The 24410-nt window shown below is 32.3% G+C and overlaps 1 protein-coding gene across 2 annotated transcripts in view; it reads right to left on the minus strand.

Moving 5' to 3' along the window:
• The window catches only part of LOC142324568 (uncharacterized), a 36598-nt gene extending 12884 nt beyond the window's left edge, over positions 1–23714 (minus strand). The window contains exons 1-4 of one of the 2 annotated variants that reach the window (XM_075365412.1): positions 23631–23714; positions 21641–21854; positions 15445–15781; positions 12427–12519 (exon numbers count right to left, since the gene is read on the minus strand). In XM_075365412.1, coding sequence (XP_075221527.1) covers positions 12427–12519; positions 15445–15747 — 396 coding nt within the window. In that variant the 5' untranslated portion in view covers positions 15748–15781; positions 21641–21854; positions 23631–23714. Of the gene's footprint in view, positions 1–12426; positions 12520–15444; positions 15782–21640; positions 21855–23630 lie in introns of those variants that run through there. The other variant, XM_075365413.1, reaches the window with a different exon arrangement.
• Between the last annotated feature and the right edge of the window lie 696 nt (positions 23715–24410).

Raw genomic sequence — 24410 nt, forward strand, 5'->3', positions numbered from 1 at the left:
CTTAAATGCAATCTAATGATTACTTTATTATTTAATTGTGGTGTACAGTAAAAATGAACATATACATCAAATTTTTCATGTATATGATCATTTTTTCATATTTCATATTTTTTTCATGCAATAAATGCATTTCGTTTTACTAAATTACTAAATTTCATTTTTCACAAAATTTGTAAGAAAATGAATTTAATTTCCTAACTACAATGAGTAAAATACATTAATCACTTATTTGTATTTATGTAATCAATTCTAATATCAATAAAAAAGTAGGGTTAGAATTTTTTTACAAAAATTGGATGATCTGCAACTGTTCGTTGTTTTTGTCAGTAGAAATGGTTGTTGTCAGATATTTTCCCTATTTTGTATATAGATAGTATTAGGTAATATTAAAGAGAATTATAATATATTACTCCATATTTCATTTTTTAAGAGAATAATGATTATTAAAATATTAGATTATTACATTATTAGAAATATTATTAAAAAAGAAAGATTCAGTAAATGCAGTAAAAATGTTTTATTTATTTATAAGTTTTATATTGTGCAAATTTGATCTATTTTGGTAACTAAATAAGTATACATACTTAATAAATATCTATATTTCTTTTAATTTTTCCTTCAGACACCTTAATAGAAATAATTTTATAATACAAATTAATAATTATTAATAATCTAATTTCTGAGGAAAAAAATTATACATATTTTTTTTTCTTAAAAACATATTCTATAACTAAGTTTTCATCTTACTATTATATTTTGATGTCATTAGCACCTGTTTGATTTGCCTGTTCAAAATTTTCCATTGATGACTTGTTTTTCATTGATGTTTTTCTACTCCAGGTATAATGCCCTAAAAAAAATTAAAAATTATAAAATATCTTTGTTATCTCTACTATCAAATGAAATAGATTTTTAAAATGTATTAATTTTGATTTTATTTGATTAGAATAATAATTTACGGTATTTCTCTGACCATGCTTTCTAACCACCATTAACAAATAAAGAACGTCAATTCTAACAGAATATTTTTTACTTATGAATGTACAACAAGGCTTATACTAATCTAATGCTTTTTTTTATTATACTTTTTTTTTAATACTTGCCCATGTATTTTTGAACCATTTGGTTGTAAAGTGTGGATCTTCATATATTTAAACAATAATAAACTGGATCTAGGTTTTAAAACAAAATAAGCATGTTTACCTATCTTTAAACAAGCATCAACTTTACTTGACATGTTAGACCAGATTTAAACTATCTGTATCTTTACCAAAATTATAAAGCCAATCAGAAAACAAAAATTAATTTAAAATAATATTTTTCAATAGGATTTTGACAAGAATCATCTAGTATAAGGCACTAGATTAGATTCTATTTTACATCAATGATAAGGATAAGTGCTCTTTAATGAGATGTCTTTAATGTCAGTTTACAATCCAGTCAGATATACTTACATACACCAGCCGATTTTGGCTTACAGTAGAGTTTAGGAGGCAGCTCTTTCCTTTTTCTTTAAGGAACATTTTATGTTGCAGAATATATTTGAGTTATTTAATCCAAAGTTTTTTATCAACTACTACTCCTATAATGCATAAAGATACTTCAATTTTCTGATATATTGTAATGAGATGGTCTCCTCTTCCAGAAGAGTGACTTGATTTATCATCTAGGTAGAGTTGTTTCTCTTTCGCAGAGGTTTCTCTGTAGCATCTTTCTCACCACAATATCCTCCTTACAAATAATCTTTTCATTTCCATTTTTGATTCTGTGAATGCAGTCTGACCTTGCAAGAGTTGTAATTTAACAACTAGCTTAAAGTGCCAATTAAGTAGAACTAAGCCTTCTGATTCTGTCCTATTTCACAATATAAGTAGAAAATTGTCAACTGCTACATTACCTACGCATAAAATGTTAATACTCCAAGGATGAATGTGCTTTGCTTTATTGTCAATAAGTAGAAATAGGGCAGTTGTCAATAAATAGAAAAATCTTTCTATTTTTCAAAATATAATAATGATCCGATTTGAAATAACCATTTTTTGAAGATTTCACTAGTAACCCACGCTCTTCTATTGGTTTCATTCTGAATAGGCAAAGATTTAACGTTAGCGAAACAACTTGGATTTTTTGATTTACCAATTAAGAGAGGTTTCAACTTTTCTGTTCCTGACATGTTCGCAAGTAAAAGAACTGTGATGCAGTCTTTACTTCGTTTCCCATCATGGCATTTATCACCTTTAAAAGTTAAAGTTTTGTTAGGTAAACATCTGTAAAACAGTCCAGTTTCGTCAGCGTTAAAAATGTCAGATTCGTTGTATGTGCTCATAATTTCTTTTAGCGTGCTGTTTTTTTTCCTTACTCCCCTACGCCGGACCCGCAATTAAACATAGAGCAGCATAGGAGGTGTCCTTTCTACTTCCCACCTACCAGCAAGGTAAGTTGGGCTGCTGGTCGGATCTTTATTTTATATTATATTAGTATGTCATTATTATTAGCAACCCATTAGAGTACCCCACTTCCTGTGCAGTTTTTTAGCAGTGTTCCTATATGAGGCTATCCAGCTTCCAGTTGTCATTATACAAAAACTACCACAAGGGGTCCTCGATCCTTCATCAAGAACCGCCCACCTTGGTGAACCATCTTCTCCAGATCGAGGCTGCACTCCCTAACTAAACACATGCATGGTTACACACGATCGAGGTCCCAGCCGTCACGGGATTTTGTCTTCAATATTCTAGTAGCTAGCATTTCCACATTTCACCAGGCCTGTCTATTGGAAAGCGTATAACCCACAGCCCTCTCTGGAGTAAGATAGGTCAAACCAGCTACTGTTGAACACTGTCCCATCTACAACAGTGGTATATGGTGTGTTCCGGTGTGTCCTGTGATTCGCAGTATCTACAAACACAGGTAGCGCGTTTACCAAACCGTCACAGGTACCCCTCAAACTCCCCATGCCCGATTAGCAGCTGGAAGAAGTAGAATCCCATCTCCCCAAAGCCATGCTGAACCCACAGATCAATGCAATGTACAATGTGTCCTGTCTATTCTCCCATAGGAGAAGCATTCCAGACTTCCTGCCAATCTCTCAAAAGGATTTTTCTAGCCTCAACTTTAGGCATTCCGTTATATACTGTGTAGAGCATTTGAACCCTCAGCAGAAGGGATGCCCAAAACCACTTCAGCAGCATTATGGAAAACAGTCCTGTATGCCGCATCCCAACGCCGTAGGGGGAAGTTATCGGTCACCACACCACCTCCTCTGATCCAACCTCTGAAGGGCCTTACCGAAGGTCATCTTTAGACCCTCTAACTGATTACATCTCACAGTCAACAGCCAGGCCTCGGTCGGGATGACGTAAATGCCTCGACAGACATTTGCATCAGTAAATACATATCAAATTTCGCCCTCACGTAGGCCTCAAACGGACATCTTCACATCCAACCTAACATGATTCCTTCAAACTGACCGAAACCGCAGAAGCGCGAACCCCGCGCCTAGTACAGATTTGACAACACTGTTTGCGACTGTAAATGCCTTAAAAAACGTACGAGTTTAAAGTTAAATCAGTGCTACACTCATACCAATCAAAATTATGTTTTACGCAACATAGAATCAGACCTACACCCAAATAAGTCGACCAATTTAAGTCACCTAACAAGGGAAACGCAACCTCATTTCGGTCCGCGCAGGAGCCGGTGACAAACCCTGCACCCCTAACCACTCCCATCATGGTGTCTCGCTTGGCATTACCAAATCACGCTCAGGACCACCATCGGCGGAGGGAAGCCATGCCCCCGGTCGCACGGGCTACCATACCCCGGCAGCGCAGCCACCCCCACCAGCAGGAGCCCTAATTCGAATCAAAAGCAATACCAATATAACCGTGGCACGATGTCAATGCGCCTACCTCCAACCAATCCAATGCTTAAGCCGGAACCCTAGCCACCCGGGATTCTACCATGATCGAGTACCTCGATCAAACTCCCTCTGCAGGCCTACACATCATATGGGCGCGAAGAAAACCAGCCACTATAGACCATTCCTCACAGATCATCCAGTTAATACGGAGATCCACCCTTCCCTATTCTAAAAACCCCTCTGACGCTCCTCAATCTCCTTGGCTCGCAGCACTTCTGAAGCAAATGTGTTGACTCGTTTCCAATTTTCTTCGTTCTGCAGCATATAGCCTATGATGCTTTCTGGTGTTTGTTCAGAAATTTTAGCCTCGTTTCGCTCATTCCTCCATCTATTACAATGGAAAACTGTGTGTTCCACTGTGTCTTCTTGATTGCAGAACCTACACTCCGATGTTTCACGTCTTCCTATTCTGTTGAGGTAAAATTCAAAATTACCATGTCCGATCAAAATTTGTGACACGTAATAATTGATCTCTCCAAATTTAAGATTGCACCAGATATCTACATTCTGGATTAATCTCTTCGTCCACATGGCAGGCCACTTTTCTTTCCACTTGTTCATGAGTTTATCTCTGACCTCCATTCTCTCCATTCCATTATAAATATTAGTCCTTTGTTCAACCTGCAGTTTAATTGGCGGTGTTGATGTAACTACATACAGTGCCACATACGAAGCCATTCGATAAGCCGAGGCGATCCCCAGCAATGCCCTACGGTGAATCTTAGTTACTGTTTCCATATTTATTTTAATTTGTAGCGAATCACCCCAAACCGGAGCTGCATACAAGATTGATGAGGCAACGGCCTACATTATTACTTTCCTCTTGGATGCTCTGAGGGCAGAGCCCCCAAAGCCCTAAACATTTTAATGATACTCATTAAAATGGTTAGGGCTTTGACCATTCCCTCTGCTTTTTCACAACATTTCAACTCATCTTTCGTGAATTTATTGTATTTATCTAAAAAGACACCCAAGTATTTCAATACGTTCACCTCTTGCACCCTTTGTCGGTCAACAATCAAGTTTATGGAGCGTATATTTCTCCGTCGTGTAACTGCTAAATATTTTCACTTTTGTAGTGCAAGGGAGAGGCCATGTTCTCTCATCCATTCTCTAATTATATCCCCTTTCCTGCACCTCTTCTTCATCACGAACTCTGACCATGATGACCACGTCATCAGCGTAGGCTGTTAACTCAACTCCCTCAGGTTGTTGTAGCCTCAGGACCCCATCATAAACCATCAGCCCCAAAACTGATTCCTGTGTACATCCCCAAGAATACAAAATTGAACCTTCTCCACCTGCGAGTCAGACACGCACTACCACTCATTAAGTTACTCTCTAATTTGTCTAATGAGATAGCTGCTTATTCCCCTCTCTCTCATCGCCGTTATGATGACACTCCAAGGGAGCGACCCAAATGCGTTCTTGACATCCAAAGAAATCAGGAGCGGAATTCCTCTCATCCTCCATGTCCCTGTCTTCACTTCTGCCGCCCAATTTTTTACCCTCATTACTGCTTGTATTGCAGACCTCCACATCCAAAAACCAAACTGATTGTCGCTAGTGCCAGCTCCGTTATTTAGCTCCTCAATAATGCATGCAGCTAAGATCTTCTCGACTATTTTCCCCATATTATTTATAAAGCTTAATGGCCAGTAGTCAATACTTTCCTCTTGGATTGTGACTTCTGGTAGGAATACCATCCTGGCCTCTTTCCAACACACTGTTCTCTACGTTATAACTGGCCACCTCGACCATCTCCCAGGGTGCTTTGTTCACCAATCCATTTAAAAACGCTGCCGATATGCTGTCTGGGCCAGGACTACGCTTGTTGTCTAACTGGCTGACTGCTACCTACACTTTATCAAGTGTAAACCTTCTGGTCTCACAATCATCTATATCCTCAGACTCTTCTTCATTACAGAGAAAAATCCATTGCTTGATTCTGCACTTGTTCTTTTGGTAGAACAGGCAAACGTCTTCCAAAACGCTTTGTGATTATTTTATACGTCTTACCCCACGTACCATTATTTAAATCTTCACATAATTTCTTCCAGTGTTTTTTTTTGGACTTCTTATTTCACTATTCCACCTTCTTCCGCTGTGCACATAATTATCAACTGCTTCAACATATGCACCTCTTCCTAATCTTCTCAGTCTTTGTTTTTCCACTGATTAGCTTGAAGCTGTCTTCTCAATTCGGTGATGATTGATGTCCACCAGTAAACCTTATGTTTGCGATCTCTTCTGTTGATCTTCTCCATTTCCTGTTGAGTCACATTTTGAGGTGCTCCAGATGTGAGGTTCTCCACATTAATGCCACTCAATCAACAATTAAATCCACCTGATGGGTCGTTGGTCGCAACAGTTGACTTCTTGATAACGCTCTAAATGTTGGATCATCTATCTCTAATTATGTCACCCTATGATCACTTGCTATATCTTCCAAAAGAACATGCCATTTCCACAGATGTCGGAGCCATCTATTATCAAGTATGTCAGGTCTAAGACTGAAACATGTCTCCTTGCAACATATATTGGAGGGTTGTCATTTATACAATGACATCCAACAACGTCCAACATATCAGTCAATATTTGTCCTTGCCAATTTGAAAAATCACTTCCAGTGGCTACAGATTTACTATTAAAATCACTTAATAATATTATTCTTTTAGTGCTTGTATATACAACTTTTTGAAGGGCATCTACAAAGACTTCAAACTCGTTCCAACTGCAATTTGGTGAGACATAGGCCTCTATTAACAAAGTTCTGTCCATCTCTATTGCGATAAAACCCTGCAAAGGTTTTATCCTTTGGATAAAACTTTTTTTTGTTGCTGCTCTTGACTTGCCATGCAATCTTACCAGTCACATCCAAGATGTGACTGGTAAGATTGCATGGCAAGTCACTTTCTGTGTCAGCACACTATTCAGATCTAGCCACTACATATTTGTCCTGGAAACGTATGACCTCAAAAAAGCCTCTGAACAATTTTCGAAAAGTTTTTTTGGGGGAGTCAAGAGGTGCGGAAAGACCCAGGGGGTTTCGGTCTAGGATAAAAGGAACAGGAATTATGTGTGAAAAAAGGTTCTTCAAGCCGTCTGAGGAATAATTCTCTCTAGTGGCTCACTACTATGAAAAATTTATAAGTCCTTGTTTAAATCTTCTCAGATTGACGTCACAGACCAGTATTGGCCTGCAAGTATAACTTAGAAAATTTTTCACTATTATAATGTTTATACTTATAAACTCACTTAGTTAAAAGAGTTAAAAACTACTCATACCTTTGAAATAACTCTCTCGAGAATCCTTCAAAATTCTTCTTTGATCAATCTGGTAACAATGGCAACCATCAGCATCCAAAAATTCTTCACAACTGACTGTAATTTTAAATTCTAGTTAAACTAAAGCTTGAAATAAACTTCAAGTAGAAAAACCGTAATAACGTTTGCAGTCCGCAACCAAAAATCTTAAAACTTTGTGTCCATGTCCATAAGAGTTCCATCAACAATATCCAATGCTCATATATAAAATAAACAACCAAAAAACCACTCAAAATTGATAAAAATATGGAGCAACAAACAATACGTGTGACTACTATGAAGCCTTCAACTCAACTAACTTTGCATAACCTGCACTCACTTACAGTACAATCTCTCTTCTATAATTGATATGTAGTAGAAGGCCACCACAGGTTATTAAATATCTCAGAAATGTCCAGGAAAATTACTAGGACATATTCCTCCCGACTGAAGGTTACCACACACATCATACAATGGCATTCTCAGTATCCTTTCTAGGACGAAACCAGTACTGATTATCTACGTGAGGTTAATCTCTCATTAATATGAAAGTACAGAACCTTTTGAAAGACCTTACCAATAACTGGCAGTAATGTCAAGGGCCTATATGACAAACTAACAGCGGAAACCTTTTGCCACCTTTAAACAATAATTTCACAATCCAGTCCTTCCAACACACCAGGAAGTATCCTCCAAACAAGAACAAGAATGAACAGTATTCTTCAACTGTGTGATATTTTCATCCACCTGTACTACAAAGCCTAGATCAACTACCATTTTAAGAGCCCTGTTGTTGCATATATGGACACAAACCTCCTACATGTATTTATTCCAATTAACCATTATTATAGTAGCTGTATCAAGCTACCAATGACACCATAAAGCCAACCCTGTTTCTTTAATCTGACCAAATATGAATTGGAAGGCAATTATAAATAGCAGTCAAGACCCTTCGAAAATATTATCACATATTTACTCTTATTCTACAAGCAGTAATGGCTGCAACACCATAGGATGCATTCAGCAAAATATAATCTCATCTCATGCCCATTCCGACAAATTCTATTATACATAAGAACATCATAATCTTGCAATAAAGTAACAACTTTCTCTGAGAATAGAACTCCTGCAATTTCATTGTTTTTAAATGTTAAATCTCAAATTTTATTAAGCACTGTGAAATATAAGTGGGCACAACACATTCATAAGCAAACAAGAAAAATATACATAATTACAGGAAGCAATATTAAAGACACTGTTGCAAAATGAAATATAAAAAATATAACACTGTTTTATATATTATATAATTGGTGTGTCAGTCCAAATTGAGTGATTTGGCAACACTGGATACAGTCTACCATTGATGATCAAGGAGAAGTACACATTCTGTAATCCTTTGGTTTACCATTCAATTTGTGGGGCATTGCACACATACTTTTGTTGTTAAAGCAAACTGCAAAAACAATAACAGTTTAATGATCCTGCAGCAAGAGTTTTGAAGTCAGTTTAATATTCCTCTTAATGATCTGATGCCTTCTGTCCAAGCAATAAAAACATGAGTAAAAAATTTGAAGAAACAGGCTCCACACAAAAAGAAGATCTGGAAGCATTAATAGTGTATGGATATCACAATGTTGCAAGCATGGAGGCTGCTCTGACAAAAACTTTCTACACACTATACGACAGCATGCAGTATCAGTAAGCATTTCTAGTGTTCCTCTTTACATTGTAAGTGTAAAGAAAATTTTACACCAATAGAATAGTGCTATTCATTTAAGATTCAGCTTGTACATGCACTGATTGATACTGATCATACAAACAGACAGACTTGTTTTGTCATCAATTACTGAACATAATAAAAGTTAATCCAGAACTTCCAAACAATTTTTTGATAAGCAATGCGGCTCATATCTATTTTTCAAGCTTTGTCAATAAGCAAAACTTACCCAAATGTAAATCCTAAAAGATTACATAAAAAGTTACTCCGTAGGGACAAAGTAAGTTTGGTAAATTTAATCATTTGGAATTATAGGGCCATATTTCTTTGTGGACAACAACTGGAGAATAATTACGGTAAAATTATAATGCTATTCCTTGTATATTAGAAAACTTCTTTAAGCAAGACTTAATTCATCATTCTGATAATCATAACATGTTATTTCAACAAAATATGCAAGCTACACTTCAATAGCTTACATGACAGTAGGACCTTAAAACTTTGGTCCTTCTGACAAGTCTGATCAAAGTTGTTGTTGAGTCTGCTTTAGTTTTATTTAAACCAGTGGTCAAGTGCATACCTTCCACCGGTGTTGAATTCTTTCTGACGACTTTAACAGCATAAAAGCGTAGAGAGCACTCCTCATTTCTCCACTTTCACCAAAATCCTTCTTGGTATCTAGTGTTTGCTTTAGACATGCATCTGCCTCACACAGGGCCTTGTAAAACAATCGAGGTTTTGTTCTACAAGGTACATGGCAAAGAAGTGGCAACAACTGCTGGTGTAAGTACATTGCAATAAGCAAGGATTTGCCAAGGTAAAGCTTGCCTTAGTCCTGTTTGTGCTCTTTTCAGAGCAGGGAGGTAATCAGTGTTTTCATAATTGCTTGCAGTTGTGTAAATAGTTCAGCAGTGGCTAAGAGGTGCGTAGAGTAACAGGAAGACAAACATGTCTCTGGATGTCTGTATCTCACTATGAGCTGTTATCACATTTGTGGGCTTGCCTAACAAAGTAGTAGCTACCAGCAAGTAAGTAGGTAGATTAGTTTAGCTTATTTTATTTACTAAGCAATGTTTCCATCTTCTCCTTCAATGATGAAAGCCAAGCTAGTCAGGCAGGTACATCCTGCCCCCACCCCCATAACAAAAAGTAGTCTGATTATTAATTTCATTAAAGCTGGGGTCAAGGCTGGCAGTTTTGTCCCTCTAGTGGCACAGTTTTAGGAATAATGTGAACAGTTAATGGAGTTTCTTGAAGGCCGTCGAAGTGCCTCTTCAGTGGTTTGCAGACATTCTTGGATTGCATTCCAAGAACACAAAATTTTTTCAGTTTAATCAGTTTGAAATATACAAGTGAACCACACTTTAAAGTGGTAGAATACTTTTTATCAAATTTAAAAAAAATAATAAATGAATATGTTAAAAACTTGTAGGCATTAATGTGCTGCAAATACAAGATGTAATCAAAAAATAATGAGATTTTTTTAAATTCTGTTCACAGTGTCTCTTCAACTGAGGTTGTCTTTTTCTCATGCAATGGTAGCACTTTCTATAATGTATATCAATATTTTCAGCCATATTAGACACATATTTCAAATTGGCAGCCGAGTTACAAGGACATATTCTATTTTGCGTGACAATTTATTTTGTTTGAAAATAAAGGAACAAAGTATTTGTACTAAATTTTGCTTTAAAAATAGAATAATATGCAGTGAATTGGTGGAAATGTTAGAGAACTTTTATAGCGAGGATGTTACGTCGACACCATGAATTATGAGTAGTAGTACAAATGTTTCAAGAAAGCCATAAAGACAACAAATAGACTGGATATTGACAATCAAAAAAAATATCAATAAAATAAAAGACTTGTTGATATTTATTTTGCAATCTATAATTATTGACTCATAATAAAGAAGTTGCTGAAGAGATAGGAATCTCTTATGACTCAAATTTGGTCCAAAACTGTTGAATCTTCAACAAAAGCAACATCAGAGAACACAACTGTTTGCTGTCATCATTGATGACTCAGAATTACTCAAATGTGTCATAAATGTTGATTAAATATGGGTGCAGATTATGATATTGAAACAAAGGGGTTTAATCATCCTGATTGAAAACCTTTCTGAAGATCCAAGATTGAATAAAGCAAATCGAGTTCGATTGAATGTTAAGTTTCCTTTTTATTACAATGATGTCATTCCATTATGAATTGTTATCACAAGGTTTAACAATCAACAAACAGTATTAATTAGTGGATATATGCTGTTTATGTGAGACAATCTGAAAAAACTATCACAATTAATGAGCAAACAATTTTTGGATTTTGCACAACAATAACGCTCCAGCTCATACTTCAATATTAATCCATGATTATTTAGCTAAGAATAATAACAACCTCCATATTCTCCAGACATGGCACCCTACAACGTTTTCTTGTTCCCTGATTAAGAGAACATTAAAAGTACAATGATTTCCAGGGATAAATGAAGTAAAGAAAAAAAATCACAAAGTTAACTTTTGTTTAAATTTTGTTAAAATTTAAATTCTCATTACTTTCTGATCACATCTCGTAAGTGGTAGACAATTTTTTTTTCTATTTCATAATGAAGACAAAAAAGTTAAGACGTATATCAGTAGCTTTTTTTAATAATAAAAAAAAAATTAAAAATACTGAATGTTGATCACACATGAAAATGTTCTCAGCAATTTATACTTAATGAAAGTGCAAGACTGCACATTTGACACTTTGTAAACTGGACTTCCAAGCAATTTACGACGGTTATTTTTTTTCAAAGTCCGATCGGTCACGAAATTAAAAATTTTTTATTTGTAACGAGTACTTACATAGTTACACTATTTCACTACATAGTCGCCACACCGATTTTGACATTTGTCGTATCGTGGTACCAACTTTCGAATACCCTCATCATAGAACGGAGCCGCCTATGTTTTCAGCCATGTTTTTACGCACACAGTTTGCGGTACTGAAGTCTCTTACTCACAATGGTGTATTTTCATAATTCTTTACATGTAAAGTAATGAAATATCAATAAATAATTTTTTTCTTTTTAATAAATTTTAAGCAGCTGGTATTGACTGCTATGCTTATTAGTGAATAAATTCCAAAGGCGCATGAATTGAAACTGTTTCCAAATGTTTAAATTTGAGAATTTATGTAGATTTGACCACTAAATTTTACATTACTTCATATCATTTAATTTCTAAGTTGTTATTCCCTGAGCTGCTCAAAGTTTTGTAGAACCTTCATGTGGTAAGGAATTCGATCTATCAGCTCACCAGTATCTACATAATAATTAATATCCAATCAAAAGAATTAATATTTTATTGTAAAATAAAATACATACATATCTGTAGTTATTACAGATATTACAGATCTACTACTGGTACCTACTACTGCAGATCCTACTGGTACTACAGATCTTAAGTTTTATAAAATTTTAAATCAATAAAATATTGCTTACATCAATATTACATCCAAGATAATGTAAAAAATATTCTCCATTATCTAAACCTTTCTTGTCACGATCAAAAATTATCACACAGTACCAGTGATCCTGAAGAAAACAATAAACAATACTCATAAAAACATCAAGTGTAGTATACTCAGTATAAAATTTAAAATTCTTAACTAGAATTTATTTAACATTAATTGTGAAGCATTATTTTATAATACAACATACACTTAATTCATGTCCTCAACAAATCATGACTGATTAGTAACAACTATTAGTCAGCCTTATTAGTACTATGATGCCTTATTAGTACAAGGCATACTAATTTTGCATAAGTGGCTTTAGGAGGAAAAGTTAAGCATGACTAAAACAGATTTAATAGCAGCTAAGCATGATAATGCCTAGAATTCTAGATCGGGGCCACAGACCCTGTGGTCTTTTCTTTTCTGTTTAGCCTCCAGAACCATCATAAGGGATTACTTCAGAGAATGAATAAGAATGATATGTATGAATATAAATGAGTTGTACAGTCTCAGGTCAACATATTTCTGAGACGTGTAGTTAATTGAAACCCAACCACCAAAGAACACCGGTATCCACGATCTAGTATTCAAATCTGTATAAAAGTAACTGCCTTTACTAGTATATTTGAACCTTAGAACTCTTGACTTCAAAATCAGCTGATTTGTTCACCACTAGACCAACCTGATGGGTATAGACCGACGGTCTGGAAGATTGTATTAGTACTGTGCCCCATATGGTGACACCACCATGAATTGGTACAGTGTACCAATTCACTTGGTTCAGTGTACAAAGTGGTACTAAACTAGATTTGAACAAATGAGTTGTCATTTTGTTCCAAAAATGATGTAACAATTTATTTTATAAAACATCTTTCAATAAAACTAATATACTCGTATATGATTAAAAACTTCAAATGGCCACCATTTTGAAATTTATTTATTTTGAAGAAGATGTAATTGGGATACCAGATTTCATTAAAATATTTCAATCCATTCTTAGGATATAAATCTATTTTGAAAAAAAAAAAAATTGCGATCAGAGGGATAATCAAACCAGATAGGACAAGAACTTTTTTGTTTATTTTGATCTCCTGAATCAGTCCCTTAAGTTTGGACAAACACCCTCACTGTTGCCTAACATAGATTCAGAGTGTGCTCCTATTAGCAATAATAAATTAATGACATTCTGTCATTTTAAAAATAATAACTAAATTAAAAAATTATAAACTAGAATATTAGAGGGTGGAACTGGCGATCATACTTGAGTCAAATTATGCACTCACTATCCTAGTGCTATTATCTCTAATTAAACAAAACTTATAAAAAACACACTGGGATTAAACTCATGATGAGCTGGCTGGGTTGAACTGCTACTACCAGGACCAATAATTTAAATCCTTAAGCTCACATGTAAGTGGCTATAAACCACAATTATTACTGCTATCTTTTGTAACTGTATCTACTTTCAGAGTGTGGCAACTCATTTTGTCTGGACATCTGTCCTTTATTAGTTTTTACCAATTTTTTATAATTTTACTTCTATTTTGACTTTAATTCATTAACATTTCAACCTTAAGTTAAGAAGTATTAAGATCTATGTTTTTTCTTTAATAAAAATAGATCTAATATTCCTTGCTCCTATTAAAATTTTTAAATAACTCCTGAAGCTATGGACCAATTTTCAAAATTTAAATTTGATTTTTTTATAAGTTTTTATTAATAGGGGCTGTGAACTTAGATTTCCAATTTTTTTTTTATTGAAGAAAGAAAAAAAGAGAAAATGGTTCACTTAACTTGCTACTACCTTCCTATCTGTTGAATACAAATATATCTGTGATTATAATGTTTAAGCCTTTTTCTCTTGAAAATATTATTAGTTACAATTAAGATTGGACCTTTGGTCCTTTAATATGACCAAAGGCATTAGCACAACCTAAAGCGATAGTTTGGCTTTTTAAATCTTCTGTAATAATTAAATTTTATACTTCACTATTATTATTATACTTTATCTTCATTAGCACATTATATCACCCTAAACAGTAATTTTTCTAAAAGTTCAACAAATCTATTTCTTCCTTTTCCTACTCAAACAATGTAATTTTTTATTTCAAATACAACAGTTTGATATTTAATATTTTTGAAAATCCTCCAGTTTGCTTAGTCTCTGTCCAGAAAATCTGGTTACAGCCACCAGATTAAAGGAAATAAGTTGCAGCCAACCCACCACCACATAACAAAGTTTTGTAGTAAACACCAGCAGCTAATCATGGGGATTTCTCCAGTCTGATTTAAGGTGTTGGGAGAAATTTTTTGTTAACATTTAAACTTCAAAACAAACTGTTTTTTATCTATGCAATTTATTTTTTCAACACCTGTAAAAAGGAGAAGACCAGGATATAATAAGATAAGTTAATTTATTTTAATTTTTTCGATTTTAACATCAAATCAAAATTATTAAAATAATAATATTTTTTTATATTAAATAATCTTTATTGTTATATAAGAAGAATAATAATTAATCATTAAAAAATGTATTGTTGCTACTAGTCCTATCAAAGTACTAGAATTCTCAGAAGACAAACTGCAAGCCCTTTAAAAATTAAATCTTTTGTTTAAAAAAAATTCAATAATATATTTATTTTACATTTTTATTTACTTTTTAAATATTTTAATCAACTTTTTTCAGAACAAAGGGAACTTTTCAACAGAGAGTGCAGAGGCCAGTGCTATTAAATGAATAGCACAGTTTAAAGATGTAATCCCCTTGTTGAACTCAATAAGCCCCAGTAATACAATGCTCACCACAATACTTTGTCTTTGATGTGATGTCAGTTTTCCAGTGAAATTCCTAGACTGGATAAAAGACAGTCTCTGAGTTCTCCCTAAGGGATGTTCACTTGACCATCCCTTCTTTATCAAATTCAGATTTTTTTTGTTATCATTACTCTAATTTCTATGTTTACCTGATTACTTAATTTAAAAAATTAATTTTTTTATAACTAACCTCGTAGGCGTAATCATATCTTATGTATGGTTTTCTTCTAAAAATATTTCTGTCCAAAATAGCATCACAAGTTTTATAATAAAGGAAGAACATTTGTTGTGAATATGGTGGCCAAGCAGCAACTTCCATTCCATAGCTAAGAGAACATGGATTATCTGGTAAATTAGTTAAAATATATGTATCTAGTGATTTTGGGCTTCTTAAACCAAAAACAGAGTAAATAAATGTTATTGGATTTATCCAGCCATCCACTCCCCATATTATAAGTAAAAAGGAAAAATATAATACTTTCACTTTAACCATTATTTAGATCCAAAGAACTTGTACTAGGAATTACCTGTACAGAATGAGACATACAAAACAGTTATATTAATTAATTAAAAATATTAAATTACAGTTATAATTTTTTTAAATAATTATAAATTTTTTAAAATAAATATGAATTAATGGATGCAAATAAAAGTCTCATAAATAGAAAATCCATTATTTTAATTATGATGAGTGTATACAGTGGTAATACTGTTTATACTAGACACTTCTTATCAAATGTAAATTTTTATTTTTTCATGAATTGAAATACATAGCGATTCACTACAATGCTTAATCCTGTTTTAGTACTTAAAAAAATGTAACAAACCATGCTTATAAATTATTCTGGATTAATTTAAAATTCATAAATTTTATTATTATACACAAATACTATTATAATTTACTAATGTACGAGAGGTTATCTCTAAAGTAAAGATCATTTTACATGGTAAAAAAATTTATTCTGAAAAACTTTAAATATTTTTATTTTTCATAAACTACATATCTTATACTACTTCTCTATATAATCGCCACATGAATTAAGACATTTAACGTAGTGATACACCAGCCTCAATATACTCTCGTTGTATTCTTCTGTCGCCAGTCCATTTAGACTGATTAACAGAATTTTTAAGTTCTTTGTCACCCGTAAATTACTTACCGCTCAAAAATTCTTTCAATTTCCCAAACAAATGGTAATAAGAAGGAGCTACGTCCAAACTATATGGTGAGCAATTGTAAATTTGCCATCCAAATGGTCTCAGTAAATCACATGTCAGACCCACAGCATGTGGACATGTATTATCATGCAGGAGGATGACACCGTCAGTCAGCCGCCCATGTCGCCAATTTTGAATGGCACGCCATAACTTACGTAGAGTTTTGTAGTAGGCTTCTACATTTATAGTCATTGCATATGGTATGAAATCGATCAGCAGTAAGCCAAACCGATCCCAAAAGACTGTGGCCATCATTTATGTACCAATAACTGTGGCTTGACCTTTGTTGGTCTGGTTGGTGCTTGAGGATGACACCATTCACTTGACTGCCATTTTTTCTCTGGTGTATAATACGAAATGTATGTTTCATTGCCAGTAGCAATTGAATTAAGGAACTTATCACCTTTTTCTGTGTAGCACATCAAAAATTCCAGAGCAGATCCCATTCAGATTTTTTTGTGACATTCCATTAAGACATGCAGCACCCAACACGCACAAATCTCTCTGAGACCTACATGGTCATGAATAATGTGACCAATTACAAACAGCTCTTGAAACATCAGGAAAAAGAAGGACCAGGTCGAAAATCATTGCACAACAATCTTCTCTGATTTCATCATTGACGCGTTTCAACAAGTCCTAGGTGATTGTCAAGGGCCTCCCCGAACATTCTTCGTCATGCACATTAATTATGTTACTTCTAAACCTTTCATACCATTTTCAGATGTTTCTTTCATTCATTACATTATTACCATACACAGCAACCAACTACCTATGAATTTCAGCTGGCTCAATCTTTTCATGGTTTAAAAAAGTATGACCACGTATTTACAGTCGGCAGCAACACTGATTTTCCTATTCATTTTATAATGTAATAACTCAGATGTAATCAAAGATACGACAACACGACAACTTACTGACAACAATGCAGTGTGTACATTACTAGTGTGGCCATGAACTACCCAAGTTTGCCAACCTTAAGGAGAGAAATTTCCCAGCGGTCTTTACTTTACAGATATCCCTCACATATATACTAATAATAACATATACCAAGTGATATTTAAGTATGGAAACAGCTTTACACTGCATCTCTTAGAGGTATTTGGAGGCAGAAAGAAATGAGGTTCTACATAGTTAAAAAAAATTTGCATTATGGTGGGTTTTTAATTTTTTTCCACCACCCTGGATCCGACGTATAGAATCAAATTTAGTTTTTTTAAATAGGAAGGTGGACATATGACATGATTTGAATTTAGAATTTTACAAGGAAAATAACAGTCAAACCCGTTTTTCTATTAATGCCTTTGTTGTCAACTTATAAGCATTCAAAATTGCAATATCGGAAAAATCATGTTAACAATAAAAAACTGTAAAACGCGCTGCTTGAACAATTTTATTGCATTTTACATTCATAATGCATAAAATAACAAACTATAAACAGTTAATATTGATAACAATAAATAATAACTAATAATTAACAACATGAGAACAAACAAATTAAATGGCTATATCAACTAATATTATTTACTTTAAATATTGCAATATTTATTTTAACATTTTAAATACATTTTTTCGATCATAAATTACTAATGAAATAAATTTTGAAAGCATACCATTCTACAATAAATATTCAAAATGCTTCCCCTCTATAGCTTGGCAGTATGCTAACTTCAAGTAATATCATTTATAACTTGTTATACAAGGTTGATTGGGAGGCGAGCAGATTTGTCAATTATTATTCTTTTTTTCATCAATGTCTGCAGGTTTTGTTTTGAAAACATTTGTTTCAGGTTCCCCCAAAAAAGTAATTCAGAGAACACATGTCTAAGGACCAGGCAGGTCATTCTATCATTCCTCTACAACCTACCCTGCAAGTTGGAAAATGTTCATTTAAACTTTGCTGTGCCCTAAATAATAATGAAGTGAGGTCTCATCTTTTTGAAACCATAAGTTACTATTTAATTGTTGTCTATCATTTTTCCAGTAAAATCCTATCGGCTAATAAATTGCAGTAAGCATCTCTTGTAAGATTGTCATCTAAAATAAAAAGCCCTGCAATACAATGACCAAGTTTCCAACATCCATCTGGAATTATTATCACTCAAATATCGATAGTTTTGCTTATTCACATGGCCATTTAATATAGAACTTCATTAGTAAATATTATTGAATTAAAAAGATTTGAGTTTATGTCTAATTTCTGCATTATAATGTCACAACACTTAACTCGACAGTTAAAATCATCTTCAAAAAGTTCTTGCATCAGCTTATAAGGGTGAAAAATAACTGATGTCATGTTGGGTAACAGCTTTCTGAATCGAATGAGGGCCTTCAACAAAGGTCTGCAATACATCTAATGACTTTGCATCAGCTGTGGCAGTTCTTGGTCAACTGGTGCAAGGACGATTCTTTATGGTATCAGTTTCTTCAAATTGCTGTACTGTCTTCATCACAGTCGATTTACTTATTGGTTCTCTGCTTGGAAATCTATTATTAAATAAATCATATACCTAAAGGCCAAAAACTGTCACCATACCCATACATCATCACAGTTACTCTTTTGGTTTCAACTTAAAAAAGGTACTGTTATTTGAAGATTTAATAAAACTAAATAAATGACCAAGGAAACTAATAATAAAACGTTCACCAAAAAACAAATTTAAAATACTAGCTCTTCAACTTAATTTTTACTAGCACTATCAAAATTTATGTTGAAGTAAAAATGTGAAATGAGGAGTTAATAAGTTACATTGTTTCAACATAATGAAAACTGTACTTTTGTAAATTAACAGCTGATTTACTCAACTAAATGTGTAATACATTTTTTAAGTTAGTACTTCCAGCTTTTGTTTCATTTACAATAAGTAACAAATATCAGTTAATATTAACACTGCAAGTTAATTTTTACAAAATATCAGTTTATATAACAGTTTAATTTGTTATTGTGTAGCAAGTTACATTGTTTGTTATTATCAGTATTATAACACTGTTTAAAGTTTGTTATTGTATGCATTATTAATGTAAAATGCAATAAAAGTGTTCGTGCAGCGTGTTTTACCTCATTTTATTGTCAACACAATTTTTCCGCCTTTGCAACTTTGAAGGCTTATAACTCAATAACGAAGCCATTAATAAAAATACAAGTTTCACCATTATTTTTCTTGTAAAATTTTAAATCAAATTCATGTGTCTTATGTTTGTCTATCTTGCTATTTAAAAAAATTAAGTTTGATTCAATATATGGATCCAAATGGACAAAAATTAAAAACGTACCAAAATGCAGATTTTTTTAAACTTTTTAGAACCCCATTTCTTTCTGCCTCCAAATACCTTCCAGATATGCAGTCTAAAGCTATTTCCATACTTAAAATCACCCTGTATACTAGTATACTGTTAACTATTAATATTTTCCTATTATATAAATATAAAAAACACAATATTTTAATATAGTGCTTAATTTAGACCTTTATCACTGTATATATGGTCTTTTGAATCGTTCATACATTATACAGAAGGTATTAACTACATACACTGCTTAAAAATAATTAATAGTATTTAATCAAAATATAAATAACATATTTGTAAAAATAATAATATATGTATAATAAAAACAATGCGGAATGTGATAATTAATATATAAATATTCAGTTAACACATAATCTATATTGATAGATGTTTTAAATAAATTATTTTAGTATATAAAGTCCCTTAAAATTTAGAAAAAAGTTAATCTTACTGAATGAAATTTTAGGTTAATCAAAATATAAATATCATAATATCAAAATATATATATTTATTAATATATATATATATATATATTTTGATATATTATATCAAAATATAATTTTTTGTTAATCAAAATATAAATAACATATTTGTAAAAATAATAATATATGTATAATAAAAACAATGCGGAATGTGATAATTAATATATAAATATTCAGTTAACACATAATCTATATTGATAGATGTTTTAAAAAATTATTTTAGTATATAAAGTCCCTTAAAATTTAGAAAAAAGTTAATCTTACTGAATGAAATTTTAGGTATGAATACAATTGTCCTGAATACTGCTACATATAGTATTTCTGGAAGTAAGAGTGTCCAGGTAAGGCAGCAATTACTCACTTGCCTTAACATTTATAAGAGCTGATGTAGTATATAATGTTTGTGGTATATATAAAATACTCTAATATTATTTTTTTACAAATAAATGAAGACATATGTATGGTACTATGATACATGTTGTACCAGTGATATCTATCTTTTGCCTCTTTTGTGTAACAATATGAAGTTTGAGTAACATTATGAAGTTAAATCTGTGAGCAAAGAATATTAGAAATCAGTTAAATGGTTGTCATAGATTAAGTAACTAACACGTACATACTTTTAAATAATCTTTTATTACATTTGTGAAGTTCATAGTTGAGTGGAACCCATTCATCTGGAAGACGCTGGATTTAATCCTGGTTGGGCTTAGAATTAATTAATTATTCACACTATAAAATTCACCTCATCCTCATCATAAAAAAATAACGTATGTGATTGGGCGTTATAGTCTGTTATGACAAAATTATAAATAAATAAATGTGTAAGTTAGTGTTTCAAGTTTCATTAAAAATTTTTTAGAAGAATACGTAAAATATAAAAAAAATTGCAGAAGAGAAAAGGTTACTGGGAATCTGAAAGGAAATGGAAGCTATATGCTACTCAAAAGTTTAGCTGGATGTAGAAGAGAATGATGCAAAGGACTTACCTCAGAGCAGATATTTGATTATAAACATCTTTTTTATATATCTTGAGTAGCATCAACTCCTATGGTCATGAATCATGTGAAATGAATCCCAAAAGCAAACTGTGAAACTGCACCTACCTAATATCTGTTATGATTTAAGTACCCTAATTACTGTACCAAACAGTTCTTTAAATACGGTTTTAGCTGTCTGCAATTTTATTTTTTTTCACACCTTTCAATTTCCAGAATTCTAATTCCTGAAATGTTCCAAGTGATGAAGTATCAGATTGTAAGTAATGTAGTGTAGCATTTTATTACGGTTAACTTTTTTATAAAATATAAACCTTACTATTTAGTAACCAATAATGTTACATTTTTATCATTTATACCTAACAGTTTATGTAAAGATATTAGCATTATATTTATAACATACTTGTATACTGAATTAACTTCTTACAAAGATGTTTTGAATTGTAGTGCTGCAACAGGACCACAAATATCAAATGTTTGTAATAAATAAAATGTCTCCAAGTTAAATCTTTCTCTAAACCAAATTGGTTTCATAATAGATGGTACCACTTGTCGGTACAAAAGAAATTTATATGTAAAATTCTTCAATGGCTGTGTTGGATTTGGCCCATAGTATTCTGAAATCAAAAATTGTAGTAGAATAATATCTGTAATAAAAAGTCAATAGATTATTTTATTTTTTTGTAATTATAAAAGGATATACTGACTTTAATTATGATTTTTCCATGTTTGTCAACAAAAAAAAAAGAAGATTATCAGTTTTATTAAATTTGGATTCGACAAGCTTATGATAGAAAATAAAATTTTGATAGCAAAATAATTACATAGCCATGAAAGGAGACATATGCTGGATTATATTATTTTTTTGATATATAAAGATGAAAAATAAATAATAAAACATTCACAGATAACATGGTATTTTTAGGAGATGAAGCGCAAAATGCACTGCAGTTAGTTTTCATCAGCACAAATGAAGTCTAACATGACCGTCAGATTTAAACTCTTTATGGTTTATCGTTAGGCTTAATCTCATGAAGTAGCTGCAGTTTATAATCATAAAGTTACAATTGTTTATGACATCATGGACAATGGTTTTGGGATTGTTTAGTTGATGACTAATAATATGTATTTCACTGTAAAGATTTTCTCTGTTTTTGGCACTTTTTTAGGCTTATCTGGTGAATGACTTTTCAAAACTTCCAGTTTCCAAAAACTACTCACAACTCTTATGTATGCTTTTGAAAAATGAGAATTTCTACAATAGACATGTATATCATTTTTTTATATGATAGTTACTGATTTTGTTTCTGTAGACAAGAACACACATTGTGCTTTCCCTTGTTGCGATGTCATGAAGCCTAGGCTCATAATAACATGGCCTGTGCAACAGTCTAATGTAGCTCTATATTATAGAGAATGAACTGAAACTTAAATGTTGTCACTTCACGATTACACATAAAACACTATTGTGCGCTGCAGAATAAAAACTAAATTTGTTTTTTGAAATCCCAGAGTTCTTTTGCAAACACCCTCCTAGTTTTGTTGATTACTTATTCCTTTACAATTATGTAGTGATACTCATTAATATTAAATTAGTTTTTCAATCTTTATTGGTAATAATTAATTACCTACAACCGTATTAATGTGTCTCACATTCCCTTTAATTAGTTCATGACCCTGTAACAGTTACAAGAAAAATGACAGGTTTTAATTATTTGATATGCTGAAATATTTCACTAAGTTATTTATTACTTTTATTATTATTTGTATGCTCATTACACAGATATTACTATTTATATTAATGTCTTTGATAATTCCTGAGTTCATAATTCGCTTACACACGCGGGTGCACTCATGCACGCGCATACACATGCACACAGATATATATATATATATTTATGATTAAATCTGAATTTGGATTTAATAGTAATTTTTTTTAATAAATTTTTTGAATTTTGCTCTTAATTATGTACATATCGCCCGTCACTCTCATAAATTGAAAAAAAATTATTTATAGGTGTGTAAATATTTTTTTACAGGTGTGTAAATATTTTTTTACAGGTGTGTGTGTGTGTGTGTGTGTGCACCTGTATAGAATGAAAATGTTTAAATTAACAGATGTTTAAAATATTAATCAGCCAGCTTAAATCCAGTTACTATTCAATATTGATCTTGCTCAGCCTCAAGCCGACTATTTTCCTGTTAACTGAATCCAAATGTTTTTCAAACCAAAGAGATAAATTGAGGGGGGTTGTTAAGAAAATATTGAAAAATTTTAATCGTTTACATAACATTCCTAACAAAATAATTTAATGTAAAAATAATATGAAAAAACTAACATAATTATTTATAAAAGTAATTTACTTCTTTACAGATGTTTAAATTAAACTTACAATCATGTTATTTATGATCCAATGGACAAAGTATCCACTACATGAAAAATCAGTAGAAAGCATCAACAAAGTATAATATTCATTCTGAAAAGGTTAAAATTTACAGCATAATTTTTTCATGAAAGTTAACAATGAAAATTATTTTAAATTAATTCAACTGAATTTTATATATAACAAGTTTTTTTTTTATTGAACCAAAACAATTTCAGATACGAATGAGCAGCTTTTGTGCATCTGTAGTGCTAGCTACAATGTTATTCAATTTTAATTCCAACAGAAAATAGCAATTACAAAAAAATAGTTGCTCAATAATTAAACTGTTGTAATACTTATAAAAGTGTCCAGCACTATTGTAATAATTGGTAAAAGTTACAATTCATGGATGAAAGAAAATTTTAATAGGAAAAAATTATAAAGTTGCATAACTTCTGAACTGCTTTCACTTTATATGGGTTAATACTGGGTTTCTTACAGCTTTGCAACAACATTTTTCTGTTGGCTGACTTACATATGGACTTGTCAGGTCTACACGGTACAGCAGCTGATATGTCCTACAGTTTTCTTCTTAGTGTTCATTTTCTTCATTTTTACATTAAGTCAGTTAGGAACTGATGTACCTAACATAATGGAAAAATGTTCTTTCACTGTCAATGTACTCCATACACACTCACCATACTCGTGGAAGAGGTATTCAACAAGAAATATTCACTGTTCTAATGTTAACACAATTCTAAATGCTCACAAAAAGGCAAATGGTTTGATTCATTCAAAGATGACAAA

Source organism: Lycorma delicatula, chromosome 5 (genome assembly GCF_047948215.1).
Source record: "Lycorma delicatula isolate Av1 chromosome 5, ASM4794821v1, whole genome shotgun sequence".
NCBI classification, from domain to species: Eukaryota; Metazoa; Arthropoda; class Insecta; order Hemiptera; family Fulgoridae; genus Lycorma; species Lycorma delicatula.